Genomic DNA, 18,183 nt, shown 5'->3' with positions numbered 1-18,183 from the left:
TTTATATTAAATATTGTTAAAATAAAGCTCAAATTGAACATTATTTATTCGCACACTGCCATTAGAATTGAGTACTATTTTTTGCATTGATCTAGTAAATTATTTTATCAAAATTTTAATAAAATCTTTTGTATCTCTAACATTTCGCATGATTTCATATCAGCGGATAAATTCACACCTTTAAAACTAAGCAAATTTTTTGGAATAAAACCTTCGATAAAGGTTAACGATATGGATTAATTTGCGTTTCGTTAATGAAACATCGACCTTTTTCGTTTTTTTTTTCATTGAGTTCAGAGATAACGTATGTGCGTATCCCTGCAAACATGGCACGCACAAAGCGGCGAAGGGGAGAAAGGGTAGAGAATCCAATTACTCGGAATTTACATAATTCTGCAGGTACAAGCCGATATCCTTGCGGGCCGCAAATTCGGAAAATTCGTATTCCGTGGCCTGCTTGTTTACCCTACGCGCACTAGATATCACGACGAGTATGGCATCACGAATTAAATGTTTTTGCGCAAAATCGGTTAGTACATGATTGTTGATCAGTCGAATTAGATTCGCGAGAATTTAACCTCTTACCATGAAATTATTTTGTAACCAATAATAAGTGCGTACGGATTTTGTAGACCTGCGTTTACTTCGGCTCCCTTGCTGCGTGTCCTACATCGTTCAAGTGTTATTTTTATACAGTGAGCTTTAATTTGGTCCGGTAACTTGTAAACAATCCAGTCTGCTATATTTTTTTGTCTCACAATTTTGTGCGTCCCTGCGCTTCAGGAATGTACTACTAACAAAGCATTTGTCCCTTTTCTGACATTCTGCGTGTACGAGGTAATATACTACACGCGGCGGGCATGTTTCATGGCTCATTTTTCACCAGTTTTGCCGTGACAATCGTTCCATTTGTCTTTATATATGGTTTTATAAATGTGAGTGATAGATGACCGTCTTTCCCCATTTACATATACTTGATTGACACGGCGAATGTTTTGTACATTTTAACATTTATTGCTGAACGCAAGTAGTACAATAACTCTTGCAGTAGTACAATAACTCTGCAAAAGAAATTTATCACAAAGTTCAATTGTTTTTTTTAAAGATACAGAATTTTTGCATGTTACGATATCTCAATTTTGTTTTGTAAAAAACAACTGTTCTTTTTATAAGCACTTTATTTCTTACGCTGTTCAGAAAAAAATCGTATATTATGGCCAGTTAGGATCCGCGTTTACGTGAACGTGACGTTATCATGTAAATTATAAGCGCGATCGAAATTGTTTGCGGGATCTCAACGGGTTCTACACGTGTGCATCAGGTGCATTGTATGTAGCCGAGATTTCTAGCCCACGCTCTTGCTTGACAGTTTGTCGATAGTTCGTTTTTCCTGCCAGAATGATGAATTCTGAATTTACTGCCATATAAAATTGCGTTGAAGAGTTTGTTGACGTTCATATGTAAATGCATCGACCTACATACATATGTGCGTATCAGTTCTATAAAAAAATTCTGCGCTCATTGGGACCCGTACTTAAGTTGCAAGATACCGTGTAAATTCGATGTTTCCTCGTAATATTTGCCTTTACGTAACTGTTACGAACGAAATAATTGTTGCGATTTCGTCGACTTGTCCTGCATCGTTACGAAACGGAGAGGAGACTGCTCGTAATTCACTTCAATAATTACCGCGCTTTAATTAGACGAACGCAGAGAGGGACTTCCTTTAATTATTGCGTGCGAGCTATGTCAGCGGCCCACGTAATGAAAGACGAAAATAATAGTATGTCGCTCTTCTGACACCCATTGCCTTAGATCAAACTTTGAACAGAAACGTAAACTAGATTAAACATGGGTTATAATTATCGGCGTCTACATAAAATTCATGTACACAGTCAATTATAGTCTCATTTAGGTCATAAACATTAAAAAGTTTCAGATATATCGTTTCAGAACGAGAGATACATGTCATTTATTTTGTCATTTATATACGATGTCTCGTATCATTGATTCAGTCTTTAAAATTACTGATGTGTGTTTAATGATTCTGTTCGTTATTTTCTCGCAAGAAAAGTTTACAGAATAATATTTAGTGTCCAATGTACAAGTGTAATAATTACAGTTATTGATACGTCTTCCATGTCATGCTTGTTTCCCGAAAAGTGCGACGTAACGAGATCAACTCGACGAACGTTGATACAAGTCCCGGAACCGTGGGGACCATAAGGAGCTTGGCGAACATGGCCCCCTCACGACCGTGACGAGCTCGTTCGTTCGCCTCGTGTTCGTGAAAATCGAGCGCGCAGCGTCGCGTCTCGTAAAGGAGATACGGCGTTATAATTCACGAAGCGCGACGTGCAGCCAGATGAACCATAAAGTTCGGATAAACGGCCATACTTGGCATAGTTTCAGTGTCCCTTGAAGGTGGATGACGTGCTCATTGCCATGTTATTAGCGGCACTGAGAAATTTCCCTTCCTTTCGTTCTTCTGTCCCTCCCGCGCGCTTCATCCAATCTTCATTTCTGCACTCTCGCACGCGGAAGCATGCACAGATGAGACCGGACGTCTGTCTCGATCTTTCATCTCTCTCTCATTGGAACGGTGAATTTTTCGCAGCAGCATTGCATCAATGACACTTTTTCGTAATATCGCTGATTGAACACGAGTCGCATCGCCTTTTGCTTTCTCTCCATTTTGCGCGCGGATCATAACATCAGATGATTTTATTAAATGGCACATTTTTGGCGCGCTTTTCTCATTTGCTCGTGGATGTGAATATTGAAATTTGTGGAAAAACAGTTTTTATTAAAGTAAAAAAGCACGAATCGATATCCAGTTGCACGGATTTTTTGCATGTGATATGCTTTAAGAATTATGCGGAAAAATGCTTGACTATATTTTAGGTGTTATATTGATGCGAATCTTTACAAATGTATAAAGCAAGAAAGAGTTCCTATAGGAATGAAACAATCGTTGCGATTGAATAAGCAACATAACACGCGTGTGATAGTAAAATTTGATGTTTCTTTTTATATTATATTGTTATATTTTATATCGTGCGCATTAATTGCATTTTGTTATAAAACAATTTTGGTGAATTAGTAAATTTGATGTTAAAGTTGTATATTTTTCCGGGGAAAATTTTACGTGAGTTTTACGAGTTTTAGTAAGATCGCACGAAGTAAAACAACTCGATATTGTACTTATGTATTATCCCATAAGGCCAGCTTCTTTCTCTCTCTCTCTCTTTCTCTCCTTCCCCTCATTCTCTTTCATCGCTTTTATGATAGAGATATTTCTAATATCTTTCTAATGTTGACAGAGTTTGATATGCTCATAGTGAATCATAAAATGGGAACAAAGTAGAAAATCGTGAGAAAGTAAAGTATTATCATCCACCTGTTTGCGATCTTTCTTGTTTGACGGAATATCTGTTTCGGGAGCGAAAAAGGGTTTGAATCGTCCGATAGATATAAAATTCATCCTGTGGGAATCCCGATGGTTCTTACGAATGATAACGCGAATCAACAAGTGTGCAGGCGATCAATATGATAGTGCTAATTGTACAGACGATGAGATCATTACTATTTTTACTATCTGCGGTTCGCAATTGTTCTCCATAAATTTATTCCAGATGATTTCCTGTTATCACAATTCCACTTTCTATAATTTCTCTCATAGATCTTTATTAATTTCTTTTTTTATCTATTTTTTTAATTAATTCTTTTTACTTTTGGTTAATTGAATACACTACGGATAATTCCGACATTGCAAAGTTTGCATTTAATGAATAAAAGTCGAATACTTCTCCAATATCCGCGTGAAAAGTATAGGTCTTATTTTTTTTAACGTTAAGAAAATAAAGTTTATAATTAATGCATATCACGGTTGCTTTATGGTAACTTGTTCAATTTGTTTTTTTAAGAGTTTTTTTGCGAGTTTATTTTTGGTTACAATAATTATTGACTTAATAATTTATTGAATTATTCATATTATCTTCAGTCTTGTCGGCATCTATGCAAATATATCAACGACATAGTCGTACGTGCGCAATGAGAGCACTTTCCACATTCGCAGAGAGGAAAGGGTAGAGATCGGTAGAGCAAAGAAGCTGTTGCATTGGTGGCGTTGCCATGAAACTGATGCAATTGCCGTTATTTGTTCTTGACTTGCACTCACCATTGCACGAGATTCTCGAGTCGTTTCACCCTCCAAATGGCTTCGTACTCTCACATCGGCGAAGGGGTGAAGGGGGCGGTGTTTATGATGGCTAGTAGGAAAAGGAAAATGGCGAAAATAAGTTGAATACGATCTTCGTGCGTGGGAAAGATATATATGGCGCGTAGCTGAGAAATTTTCGCTTACTAGATGCAATATCGGTGCCACCGTTTTCCAATATCGTTATACACGTCAAAAATAAGTAATATCGAGTTAAAGAATTTTTATTTAGAAGATTGGACATTATACATTAAATGCACGCCACGTTTAATTTAAAAAATTATGTAATATACCTACTCTTAGCGAAGCACTGACATCATTATACTTTATATTTTTTTAACTATTTTGAAATACTTAGATAATGCTTTGTATGTAAATGTTATATAAACGAGACTTATTATTTATTTATTTATCCAAAGCGATTTGAATCATTAATGCGATTTTATTACGTGTTATTTTAATTCTTTTTGCTCACGCAAAATAAATACTTTTATTTTCTCTCGCTCTTTCATACGTTATCTAATCTTATTTTCAATTTCTCGGATCATCGCTCGCGGGTCGCAAACCTTCGAATTTCATATCGAAATTTCTGGTTACAATAATTTAAAAGCACTGAGTTAGACGCGTGGAAAGTGTAATATCGATAATACACACTCTACTAATTAATGCGCACTGACAGATGTTTAATTAATGAAACGTGTGAAAACGAGGGCTTTGGAGGGAGGTACAGATTGCATCAAATTACATTCAATTACATCGGATTTGTAATGCTTCGCAAATATGGTTAATCAATTAGCGATACAAATAGCAGGGTAGCGATAATGAAGGAAATAGCTAATGACGAAGCGGCGGCGAAATGCTCGATAAACAATGAAATGAAGATACGCGGTTCAGTTGATGAAATTTGATGAATGGCGACGAAACCATATTTGTATGTCTATTCTTAACAGAAACTAGTTTATCGATTCTCTCTAATCTATTATACATTTATCTTTTCTTTATGTTTAGAAGCTCACCGAGCTCTGGAGCTTCTCGAGGATTACCATGCCAAGCTGACGAGACCGCAAGACAAGCAGTTGCGATTAGCCATCGAGCGCGTTATACGGATCTTCAAGAGCAGACTCTTCCAAGCGCTGCTAGGTAAGTCATTTTGTTTGCTGCACTTAAATTTTCTTGCGCTCGAAATAATAAGCATCGTGACGCATCTTTATAGTTATATCGGTCGAAGATCGATTCTCGAACAGCAGTTATCAATCGATTAGATCAAACAGCAATTATCAAAGTACACGTTAGTGATTAAATAAGCATGCGAATCGAGATAGTCGAAAATTTCCTGGTATCTTATGATGATCGACGATGAAAGTCGAGTGGTGCGGATCATATGCATCACATTATCAGAATTTTACAAGGAGATTCGTAATCTGAATCGTTTTTGAATTATTACGATCGTTACGGCGATGATAACGCCGATTGTTTTTCATCGTTTATCAGTTGATTTATGGTAATTGCTAATTATTCCCCGATTTCCCTTTTAACATAAATTGCAGATAAAATCGTTTTAACATAGCTAATATTTTTTATTAATTTTATTCAGATACATATATGTATCTGAAAGGAAAATATGTATGTTGTGTTACTCTGTCTTGTCGATAAGATTTCAGTTACGTTTGTTGTAGCAAAAAGTGAAAACTCGACTTCATCTTAATAATTAAAATCATTTATCTACATTTCAATCATGTTATGATTAACATCTATAAGTAAATAGCAATTCTTACAGAGTTCGTGCTCTTACAGAGTTTGCTTTTTATGGACATTCAATCATTGCATAATCCTTATTTACAACGCATTTAAAAAAAAATACTTTTTTTCCTCTTTGATCTTTCGTTCCTGAAACTTCTGCAGAAAAGCGATGCGAAAAACGTCAAAACCGATTTAATTGAATTGGATTTAATTGGAAACGGCCGGCGCATCGTTGAATTGAAAAGCTTGGAATCGTTTCGCGAAATACCGGCACGCCTAAAAGTTCTTTCTCACGAGAGGGAAGAGAAAGGGACCACGGTCTCGGCCCATCATTATTTATTGGAACTGGCGCGCGTCGCTCTTCGAAGATTTCTCGTGCCATTGTTGCGCGGGATAAAACGTCACTATAGCGCCGGCGATTTATTCCTCTCGATTCTTCTTGCAGCCAATATTTCTCTTTCTCTGCCTTCACTGTGTCATCCCGCATTCTCGAAAAATCTCGAAAAATCTGATTCGGCCAAACTAACTTTCATAACTAACAGCTAGCTTTTGTCCGCGTTTGGAAACGATGTCGATGATAGCCGTGTTGTCGTTCGATAATTCACTCGCGTGTCAAATCGATTCGCACGCCTGCCAAAATCCATCCCTTCCATTTTCGTCGCGTCCGTCACATGTGGCGTGTCGACTATTTTGTTCTGAGCTTCCGGCTGCCCGGCGGCTTCCGCATCGGAGATTAGTCGCCATGCATCTGGAACTATGCGAACGCCAACGCATTCATTTGCGTTACCAACGTCGCGGCTGGCGTGTTACCAGTCGATATAAGCCGGATATACCCTGTCCGCGACTTGTGTTCTATCAGCTTTTGATACAATGGCGTCAAGATTATATATACCTACTATCCTACCGGGGCTATCAAGTGACGGATGCGACATGACTAAGTTGCCGCCCGCACGCGGCGAAATTAGCCGGAAGATTAACGTTCATCTGGTTCTGTTCAACTATTATAATATGTCATACCGCGATCTCCGGACGTTGTTATTTCCCACTCGACTAGTCGAACATAATTAAATTGAGAGCTTCTCAACGCTTTATTTAGTAAAAGTCATTCAAAGTGTTTTGCTTACCGAGTGCCGTCGTCTTCTAAATAAATTCACTTCTTCCGAAAGATTATTTTTTACATCAAACTTTGCTTTTTTTAAAATTGAAATTAATAATATTTGAAAGTCAAATTAGCTTTGAGAAAATTTAAAGTAAATGTTCAACAAAGAGATTTTTTATTATCTTTATAGTCAACTTGTTTTTCTGCTAGTCTTTTTTTATCAACGCTTTTAATATGTGTATATAAATAGGTATAATATAAAACGTTAGCGCAAAAATAGGATATCCGTTTGATTCTAAAGATTCATGACATGTTGTGTGGAAAAAATAAGTTTTGTAAGCGCAACTGAGCTTCCCGCATGTTTTTATTCTCGTCATACGCGTTTTCTATATTCCAGGGTATCAGACGAATTTCGAGCAGAATACGTGATGATTTTTGAATTTTCGTGGGGAAGAAAATCGACTCGAGTATTGCCAGTCGCAATTTCGAAGAATGTTTGAGTTATCTCTCTCTCTCTCTCTCTCTCTCTCTCTCTCTCTCTTTCCCGCCCCTCTCCCCTCCCTCTCTCTCGCTATCCAGGAGTTCGCAAGCCTGGAAAAGTTTTTTGGCGCGGCTTGGGGTGCGAATGGCTGCCGATGGGTGAAGTGCACTTGGTGTGCATTCGGGGGCCACTCGAGCCATCTCCTCGTAGCGAATACGGACACTCGCGAATTTAAACTCGACCGGAAATCTCTCGAGCGCCGCTCGAGCGAATTGATCAAAGGAAACGCGACTTGAGCGCGAAATTCCGCATGGACGTGCGAAGAGTCGTGTCGATTTTATTCCAACGAAAAGGTAGCTTTCAGGAAATGGTCGCTGTGCTTTTTATATCGAAAATGGATTCAATAAAAGTAACTTTTATTAAGAGACGTTGTGCGATTTAAAGCGTATATTTTGCTTAGGCTTCATAGTCCAGTTTTCTAAAATTGTATTTGAAATCTCTATACTTAATTACAATTCTCAAAGCTTTTTAATTAAGTTTTTCTGAAGGAAATCTATAAAAACAACGAAATTATTAAGGAAATATATATAAAAACAGCGAAAAAAGAGACGTTTGGTGATTGTCCTTTGCCGACGAATTGTTTGGATGCAATTAAAAATCGCGTATCTTCCGACAAAATTAAATTACAAGTGCAGCGACTGCAGCTGCACCATCGTTATTGCCAGGTACGACTAAAACGGCTTAGCGATCGCCTCGATTTAACGAGGTAACATTTATTCGATCGCGTTACTTCGTTTACTTTGATTTGCCGCAGGCAGCATGTAATCGTGGTGCAAATAGTGGCGGGCACAATCTTTTCTTTAGATATCTGCAGTACCTAAATGGATAACGATATTCAACTGTTGGCCCGCGAATCAATCCGGTGAATCGGTTATTTTGAACGCCGTGAATGACAAATATTACAAAAAAAAAAAAATAGAATTGCGAAACTGCAGAATAAGATAAAAAAAAATTTTATTTCCTCGATTCTTTATTTCCGTCGAGTCGCGTGGAAAATTGCGAGATGTATATCCGCGGAATTGTTACACACGCCATCGGATACTCTCTGTCAATTTGAGTGACGTCGAGCTGCAAGCTCCCGAAACTAATTTCGAGTTTCGTAGCGCGTTGTAACTTCGTTATGTACTTGACGCTGCCTTTATGACGTATAATCCCGTGGCTACCGGCCGCGAAACTCGAAACGGATACGATGCGTACAGTACTATTGATGGACAACTTCGTCTGTCACGCTTCCAATCTTAATCGGAAAAGGACTTTTTGCTCTCGCACTTCTTTATTCGTGCTTCGTTCTGTCATTTGCCGTTTGTTTACTGGCAAATCGGAATCAAGTTGAGAGTTTTCTAAAATTAACCGGGACTGACTCCACTTGAGATCGAGGAAAGGAAAACGGTTTTCGATCTTCTCCTTTCCTCATTCGCGTTTTTCTTTTCTACATTTCGAATTCATGGGAATTACAATTTACGATCTTACAGTTACAATTTGGATCTTATGTTCTTAGATATATCTTTCGATACAGTGTTGAAATCTCTACTTGTGATTTTATTCAGCATCGCCTTTTTCGAGAGTTATTGTCGCGTTTCACCTCTGGAAAATCGTGCTACTCAAATCTTTCGACCGATTTCCCGATTAACTTTCAAAAAGAGTGTCAAGCGTGATCAGTGGGTTGTAATACACGTTCTCGTAATCGTTCGCTGAACAGGAAGAATTAAGTGTCCGGACAGTAAATTTGAAATGCATTGGAAACGATGGCTATTGCAAAATACTATGATGGCTAGCGATGGCTTGAGCGGTTGAGATAACCGAAATTTGTCAACTTGCTATGTGCTTTGTGTCGTTATGTCCAACGCATCCGCGTGGTTTGCATTATATATATAATATATGGTACTTGGACTCACGCGCGTGAATCGCGACTCTGCGTTCTGTGCGCGTTTATCGCAATACGCGAAGTGCTGTGCAAGTGCGCAACGTGTACAAAACGTGTCCAACAGGTAACACGCGCGTGTACGGAACCGACACGGGCTGCACGATATTCATCCGTGCATCCCGCGAGCGCTTAATCGCCATTGCAACGATGCAGAATGTGAATGTGTGATACTGTCTGCGGATGACGAACGAATCGGCGGTGCGTTGAATTGTCTCTCGTCGCTTTCCCAAAACGTAAAATCTTTGATGAAAAATAGAACGCGACAAATCTGTAAAGCTGCTAATCTTTTGCATATTTTCTAAACGTAAATATTCTCCAACGCGTTACGTTAACATAGGACATACTGCTCGCAAGTCGCACGATTTGACTTTTTTAATTTGCTTCTCATCCCACGTGTAATTCAATTATCATTTTTGCCACGTGCATCTACTTCTTCGTTTTTCTTCTGAATAATTCCATTTTTGTCATGTAATTTAATTTTAGATACATACTTATTGAAAGTCATACTATTGTTTCTTCGACGATCGATTGACAGGGAAAAGGGAAGTTCTGCAGTCCACACCGCGAGAAACGCGGTGGCAGGAGAAGTGAGATCGAGAGGTGTCCCGGAGTTGCTCTTTGGAGGCGCGGAAAGTCCAAGGGAATCGCGTTAAAGTTATTTCTATTCATGGAGAACCGGGAGGACCGGGAGTAAGAGCATCAGCATGATATTTCTAATTCATTGAGTGGTTCGCCGACCGCTAAGGGCGACGAGCTCTGTTTTCTTTTCTGAATAAGATGATACCAAGATGACTTGGTTTCTTTTAAACTTTCGAGCGGCGAACGTTACGAATATTATATTCGCGGTCGAATGCGCAATTTCCTTTCCTCTCTCATGCTGTTACGGTCTGCTCTGTATTCCGCGTTTTACCAAGTAAATCCCCAGTTTTCTTAGACACAAGATAGAACGTTCTATTACTTGAGGAAACGTCGGCGTGTATTCTACCGAGATATTTCGCTATCAGCGTGAAAACTAAAGACATCGTTATTGCTTTAATTTTCTTGCTGAGAGGGCGATATGCGTCGGCGGAATAACGTCCGCGAATAACTTTTCGCTTTAAAATATAATAACGTTAAAATTTAATATTATTTTAATAGGTTTTAAACCCGTATCATTATTACATGCGATACACGCAAATTGAGACAACATTTATCAATATGTATAAATGCATCGTTATCAAGGAGGTTGTTTTAAAAGTATTACTTTAATGCGATATTACAAATGTAATAATTAATGTGATAGTACGATAACCTGATTATTCTTTAAATCACTAAATATTTGGAATAATCCAAAAAAATTGCAACTTTTTCTGGATAAACGACCTGTTAGACAGAAGCATTTATTGTAACACAGCAAGAGAACGATTAGACGAATAAACGTACAAATTTTTAAAAGTACGTGCCGCACTCAACTTTTATTGTTTAACTAAGTTTGTTTTTTGATTTTTTAAGTGCACTCTAACAAATCCATTAATGCTGAAAAGTCAACACAAAAATCAACACAGAAATTAAACGACGATATAAGGTCAAGGATAAAATAACAAATGAATCAATTAAAATAATTAACGGAGTAAAATTAAAGAATAACAAACTAAAAATTAAAATTAGAAGGAGTGATTATAATGGGTTTATACACTTTGCATAAAATTGAAATGTACCTATCTCAAAGTTCACCTTTTACTTATTACTTATTGTTAATTTCATTATCGAGAGTCCTATGACGAGGCAACGAGCTGTTCACGAAGTAGTAGATATTTTGTGTAATTTGTTCATTTAATACGGAAATAAAATGACATCAGAATATTAAGTTTTGTAAGTTACAGTCGCGTTTCGAGAAATTGACCATTCGGTTTATTTTACATCAAATATTTCGAGACGATGTCAGAAACAAGTTAATTGACACGAGGTCTTGGCGTTGCGGCATATGTTGTGTTTACACGCACTATGTATACGCAAGATTGCCGTCGCCGCGCTATCATTCGTACGACGATGCTCGAATAGATAGCATCGTGTGCCATCGTATTATCTCTTGAAACGCGATTGTTCCCTATGACTATTACAATTCGCAAATGTCAGTGCAGACTATTAATTATGTAGCTAACGCGATTAACGACTCGTACGTGTATATCGAGACGACAGTATCAAAGCAAATATCTCATGTGATTCATTTGTTCGAAGCAGCAGATTATAGTAATAGGAATTATCAGTCGCCGTTTCGTTACGAATTTGGTAGGCTATAATTATCGCTTTAACGATGCTCGAATTCTAAATATATTTCGTGTCGCGCTTTCAATTTCTCGCGCCAATTTAAATATAATTTGCCTACCATTTTCGGATCAGGATTGCGTGATAATGCACAAATTGCTGGATCATATATGATTGAAATAACGTTAAAGCGTGATGTATCGACCGTTTCTTAATAATATTTCGTATATTCGCAGAATTTATGCATTTAAAACGCATTAAGCTTGCACTAAATTTCGATTGTATATGTTTCTCGCGACAGTTTATTACTTTTTAATTAACCATTAATGATTTGACGTTATTCATGGCATTATATCGTACGGTACCGAACAAAATTCTCATGAATAGAATACGAGATTGGCAATTTTGAAGTATATGAGCCAAATATCTGGGGATGTAGCCAGTCCAGTTCAGTCAGTTTTAGAAAGCAGCAAGCGTTTTGCATGATTTTATTTTTCTCGCATTATTCTTCAATATGTGTAAAAAATGAGCGATTAATGTCAAGAGTGTCGCGTCAGTTATTCTCGGTTATCATATTCTCTTGATTAATTTGCATGTAATTATATCGATGTTTTCACGAATGAATATGTTGTGCATTTGCAACGAGGAGGAGATCTGGGAGGTATCGAATGGCAGCGAAGCAGCCGTGAAGTGAATAATTTATTATTCATTATTTTGTCTATTGTTTGCAGAATTAATCGTTCGTGATTATTTGATGTATGAAGCAATTATTTCTTGAAATATTAATTATTTTGGGCACTCCGCTATAATTTAGACATATCTATTTGTATTTTACAATTCAACGTAGTTGGTATTACAACTACGGGTATCAGTGAGTGATAAATTATGTTTTACTTTAATCTGAGGTAATGAATCTGTTAAAATTGTATTTATATCACATATATGTACATAAACTGTATGCAGATTTATGATTGTATAGAGTTAATGATGTAACAATAATATAAATAAACATAATGTTTCAGATTTATTGCCTCAAAATGAATCGAAATAGATTAACATTAATAGATATATTTAATCCCGAAACAAATGTATTTATCTGTTGATGCGTTACATATGTATGCATACATGTATACATAGTTTATATATAGTGTAATCTTTTCACAGAGATTACACTCTCCATGTAGCAGATATAGGTATTACGCATACCAAAAAACTAAATCAACTGGACAATTAGGATCCATATATTATTTGAGCTAGAAAAATCAATGATAGATCGGTATGCGTGTAATTGTAATTATGAATCAGAATGCGTGAGTTTTATGCGACAGCATCGACCAACTTTAATTGCTTGTAACTCGGAAATTATTACGACCTCGACATTTCCGTGTTTGAATTCTCAGCTCTAATTTATAATGGCTAGAACACGCTATTAAAACATTATCCAGTGGTTGCGAGATATCCTACATTTGTATTAAAATAATAGAATTTCGGCAAATGAAATATGTGTTTATCAATTTTCTCACGATGTGATAGAATATTCATCATCATATATGTATATTGTGCTGGAACAAAATCGAATATATGTCACAGTACAGATACCTATACATTATGATAATTGTCGAAGGTTCTGATTAAAATATTTATTCCATGCAGTGTTTTCTCTTGCGAATTTAAAAATCTCTCAACATCGATAACAATGTAAAATATAAAAATCTAGTAAATATTATGTTGTATTATTATACTAAGGATTGAGAATAGGGCAACGTTCTTTAATTTACAATATTTTATTTTATCAAAGGGAAATTTAATGAGCGCTTAATTATTGAAACTGTTTTAAGTGTTTCACGCGCCGTTATAACGTGTTAGAAAGTTAAATGGAAGTCTACACAGTTGCGCAATTCTGTTTCTGATATATTCCGAATAAAAAGGATTTGATTTCTTCTTGAAAAATAACGAAATAACAATATAAATAAATATACTAAATATTATAGACATTAGGTCATTTATTTCTTTTTGTTTCTATTTTACGGCACGATTGTGTCTTTGCATTCTGCGTATTATCTGCAGTGCTGATTTCTATATATATATATATATATATATATATATATATATATATATGTATATAGTAAATTATATAGGGCCACATATGCGACCCTAGCCCTATAATACGAACTTTTGTTTCTCGCCCGCGACTCCATTAATTATCATTGCGGAATCATCCTTATTGTTTCACGAGCGAGGCTTTATTTTAGACGCTGTAGTCGGGGGAAGTAATTGCACTCCTGCCGCAATGGTGGATGCATTAATATGATCTTTCGAGTAAAACGTTTGGATTTCCATTTCGACGCTTTAAAATCCGCGATTTGTGTATATATCTCTTCTTGGAAATGCATTATGGGTGCTTCACACGGATCTTAATGGCCGAGTTGTCAATTTTTTTTTTTGCTTCATACACGCCTATGTTTTTAGCGCAATGGAAATTATGATTTCTGCTGAAACGGTTAAATTTTGATGATATTTCCCTATATACCCGTTTATGCGACAATTACGTTGCAAATTTTTTTGCCTCTTTACTTCTATCGTAATACCTATCATTTGCCGGAAATACTACATATGTTATTATCTTTTTTGCTTGTTGTTTAATCTGTTGCTCAATGTTCGCAGTCTTTCTCTTGAAAAAAAATATGAAGTTTTTTCACGTTTTTCTTTTTTTTCGATATGCCTATTCTAGCACAATGATATTCTACCATATTTTGAGAAAGTTGCCATGAAAGAATTAATCATTTTTTTTGAATAACAATGGAATTAGAACTGCAGAAAATACTTGTATCGTTATCTATTAGGCATTTTCATCATTTTTTGAAAAAATTATGCAGATTCTACTGGATAGCACGATATGTCATCAGTAACGCTTTTGGAGACAGGGATGTTTTATTGATTACGTATACATACATACGTATAACTCTTCCGATGGCTTGATTAACATGTACATCGCGATATTTCGATATGCTCTGAAATGCTGTGGTTTACCGGGAAAGTTACAAACTCGGCGTAATTTGCCATGCATTACCGCATATTCATTCAACGGGGATAACGATGTTCAACGATACGACTATTTTCTTTTCGTATTTTTATTCGCGACATTTCCCATCGTGTCTCACTCCTCAAACCACGATCATCTCGCTACTCTGCCCGTACTATTATACCTCATCGTTGAATACATTCGGTTAAATCAACTTGGTTTTCGTTCGTTCTCCTTGAAACGTTGTAACTGTAATTGGAGTTTTACTTCGCGAAAGTTAGAGAATAAGCAACCTAGTCTAGCGGTAAGTAAAGGAAAAAAGTTTGAGAATTTTCGAACCTCCTTTACATTATAACTTTGTTATCGAAATTTGCGCGTAATGACAAGCCACATTCAAGCGCTCTAAATGGAGCATACCAGTTCGCCCGTTGAAACGTGCCCCCATCTCTAATGTCGCCGGAGTATTGCGGAACCGGAAACCCTTCGTCTGGTGACAGGATCGTTAGCATTGAATACCTTTGCTGGTAGTAGTATTAGCACTGGCTCGCGCGTGGCTGTCCATTTGAGATTCAAGGCACAACCCGGTGCTGTTGTAAGATCGTTAACTGAATACCGCGATTGTTGCCGTTAGTTTCGCGCAGTTGCCTGCGGGATGCAGTTCAGCATTTTCGCGAAATTCGTGCCGATTCAACACGAGTAATTTCGAATCCGTCTAAGATACATTTTTATCTTATTAATTTGCTAAGGTTGAATAATTTAATCCTAGATAGTTAAGTCAATTTTAATCCATTACCGTACGAATGAAACTTGTTCACAAAAGTGTTGTAATAAATGTAATTGCGTTTAATGCTCTTTAGATTTTAAAGTGAAAAGATAAGTTGCAAAATCTTCAAAATTAACTGATTGGATGAGGAAGTTTTACTTATTTTTATAAAATCGACAAGTATCTCGGATTTGCATAATTATCTTTCCATCTTTTGAATGAGGGATTAACTAAAAGCACATCCGTTTCTTTCATGCTTAATGTTTAAAATTATAACGTCTTTAGCCAATTCTCGACAAAATCTCGAACGTCGAAATTCAGTAGCCTTTTACGTCGAGAGTAAAGTCATTTTGCGAGATAATCTTTCTACATAAAATTAACGTGCTGACTCGAGTGAATGTACTTTAATGTTTAACAAAGCAATTTTACGATGGTATCTAATTATCTTGTCCTTTCTGATCGTTACAAACCCCGCGTCCCCCAAGAACTTCCACATTACGACGTGCTATTTGTGCAAAATATTTTGGCAATGTGTAAAACAGAAACACACACACACACACGAAAATTTGTTTCCGATGAAGATATATTAGCTTATGGCTGAGTCATGTTTTCCTTTGAAAATATTAATTATGTATTAGTGAAAATGCATTGACGAACAAAAGTGACATAATGAACCGAATGCGCGGAAGGAAATTGAATCTCGATATATATTGCATGATATTTATTTCAATTCTAATTCCATGAGAATAATCTTTTTTTCATACGCGTTGTTAATTGCGCAATAAAATGTAAGAAGCTTGAAAATTTAATTATTTACTGTATCTCAAAGTTATGCTTGTTATAACTATACAATATCAAAACGCGATTACAATGGTTGGAGTCTGTCAGAAGTAATTACGCCAGATTTAATGAACGTGGCGATAATTATTAACGCGAGCAAGAAGTGCATTTAATCGCCACGGGTGAAAAACGTTCCGACATTAATCACGATTCTCATTCGATTTTCATTCTTTATTGCGTTTCACCTACGTTACTTCATTAATTTTGCGTCTCAGTCGGGCTCGCGCGCGAATATATTAAATTCCACCGAATTAAGCTTCTCGCGAGAGCGCCGCGTCGGCGAATCTAATTGTTCTCCGATTTAATCCGCAAATTCTTTCTCCTATATCCACTTCGTTATCCACATTCCTCCTTGATTTATTCGAATATTCGCGTATTGTTCCACATCTAAAGTCATCTCGTTACATTTCTATCTGCGCACGCATCAAATGCTCAAGCCTCAGCCTCCTCGACGCCGCGACGTCGCGTCGGCTCTTCTATGTTTCTCTCGCCTTGGATGCGAAATGCAGATTGCAGACTCCGTTCGACTCTCCGCAACATGCAAATGCGTCCTCCTACGTGAGAAGCCACTAAGTGATTTACTTGTTATTAATAATCTCCATTGAGCGCCAGAGTTTATGCCTCATTTGCGTAATGCAGGACGGCGTCCCGGGCGTCACACGCCACTCGCTACAGCCCGCGGGCGATTGTTAACAAGTTGTTGCAGACTCGAGAGGAACTTGTTATGCCTGTTAAGCGCCGAGATTAGTACGGAGATCATTTGTAAATGTCTTCCTATACTTTTGTGCCTGGAATGACCTCTTTGGCCTGTATGAGTTTCGTCTTACGTTATTATTTTTCTTTTCAGCACTGCGCTCGCCGGACGATCAATCTTACTTCACGAGAAAAATTAGGATTAAAGGATTAGAGAGAGAATTAGGAGAAAAGGATTTAGAAAGGGAGAAAAAAGAGTGATTAATATTTTTTGTAAAATTTGTATTTTGAAAGAGATGTATTCTGGATGAAAGGTAACGCTTATTTTCATGATAAAAGTTTCTGTGCGAAACTTGTAGCTACCACTTGTGGAATCTTCGGGAAGGCGCATTTTGAATCGCGTTATGTATTTTCTGAGTGAAGCGGTTCCTCGCAACTTTTAGAGGGAAATGTGTATACAAGTAACTTTTGCTCGTATAGACCCTTTTTGTATAATGGATCCTTTCCAGGTTACATATCGCGTTGTATCTTTCGCATAAAATGATAGCATTATGCTAATATAATATAAAAAATAAAGAGATAGCAAGAGAAGCGGGGATGTTTGACTTATACCATCAAAGTTCTTTGTATTATGCAAATAGACATATAGATAAATACGAACGAAGTAAAACAGACAACCAGTCGCACTATTATCATCGCAATGTGCCGTCGTAGAAATATAGGCATGCATGAAGATAAGAAAAAGAGAAATTTCTCCTCGCTCTAATGGCGAGGTCGCTTTTATAATATTTGGTGCTATCTAATCTTTACGTTAAGACGAGTCAATGGATGGATGACGGAAAACTCACGCTCCTGAAATACCGTTTAGACGCCAAGCGAATTTATCGTCAACTTAGAGAACGGGAGCGAAAGGTGGAGAGGGACGTTGAAGGCGAGCGAGGAGCGAGAGAGAGCTGGAAGCGGTAGACGCGTCGTAGGAAGTACCGTGAAATATTGCCTCCGGATTCTGCATCCACCATCCTACACCCGACTTATCCCTTTTTGCCCCGACCGCCTCTCTGTCTGCCATCGTGCCCTTCCCTGGAGAACCCAGAAGTT

At 37.2% G+C, this 18,183-nt stretch overlaps 2 protein-coding genes across 5 annotated transcripts in view; one reads left to right on the top strand and one right to left on the bottom strand.

The window, feature by feature from the left end:
* LOC112460530 overlaps positions 1 to 18,183 on the top strand; it is a 130,294-nt gene that overhangs the window by 72,296 nt on the left and 39,815 nt on the right. For all 3 annotated transcript variants that reach the window (XM_025025268.1, XM_025025260.1, XM_025025251.1), the window contains one exon: positions 5,228 to 5,359. In XM_025025268.1, coding sequence (XP_024881036.1) covers positions 5,228 to 5,359 — 132 coding nt within the window. The remainder of the gene's footprint in view (positions 1 to 5,227; positions 5,360 to 18,183) is intronic.
* LOC112460518 overlaps positions 1 to 18,183 on the bottom strand; it is a 29,228-nt gene that overhangs the window by 9,528 nt on the left and 1,517 nt on the right. The window contains exon 2 of one of the 2 annotated variants that reach the window (XM_025025238.1): positions 4,181 to 4,271. The exons of the other annotated variant lie outside the window; for it this stretch is intronic. Coding sequence (XP_024881006.1) covers positions 4,181 to 4,271 — 91 coding nt within the window. The remainder of the gene's footprint in view (positions 1 to 4,180; positions 4,272 to 18,183) is intronic. 2 annotated transcript variants of the gene reach the window in all.

This window comes from Temnothorax curvispinosus, unplaced genomic scaffold, assembly GCF_003070985.1.
Source record: "Temnothorax curvispinosus isolate PA1 unplaced genomic scaffold, ASM307098v1 QBEX01001170.1, whole genome shotgun sequence".
Lineage (NCBI taxonomy): Eukaryota > Metazoa > Arthropoda > Insecta > Hymenoptera > Formicidae > Temnothorax > Temnothorax curvispinosus.
Note: the sequence above shows the minus strand (reverse complement) of the source record. Positions and strands in the feature narration are given on the sequence as shown.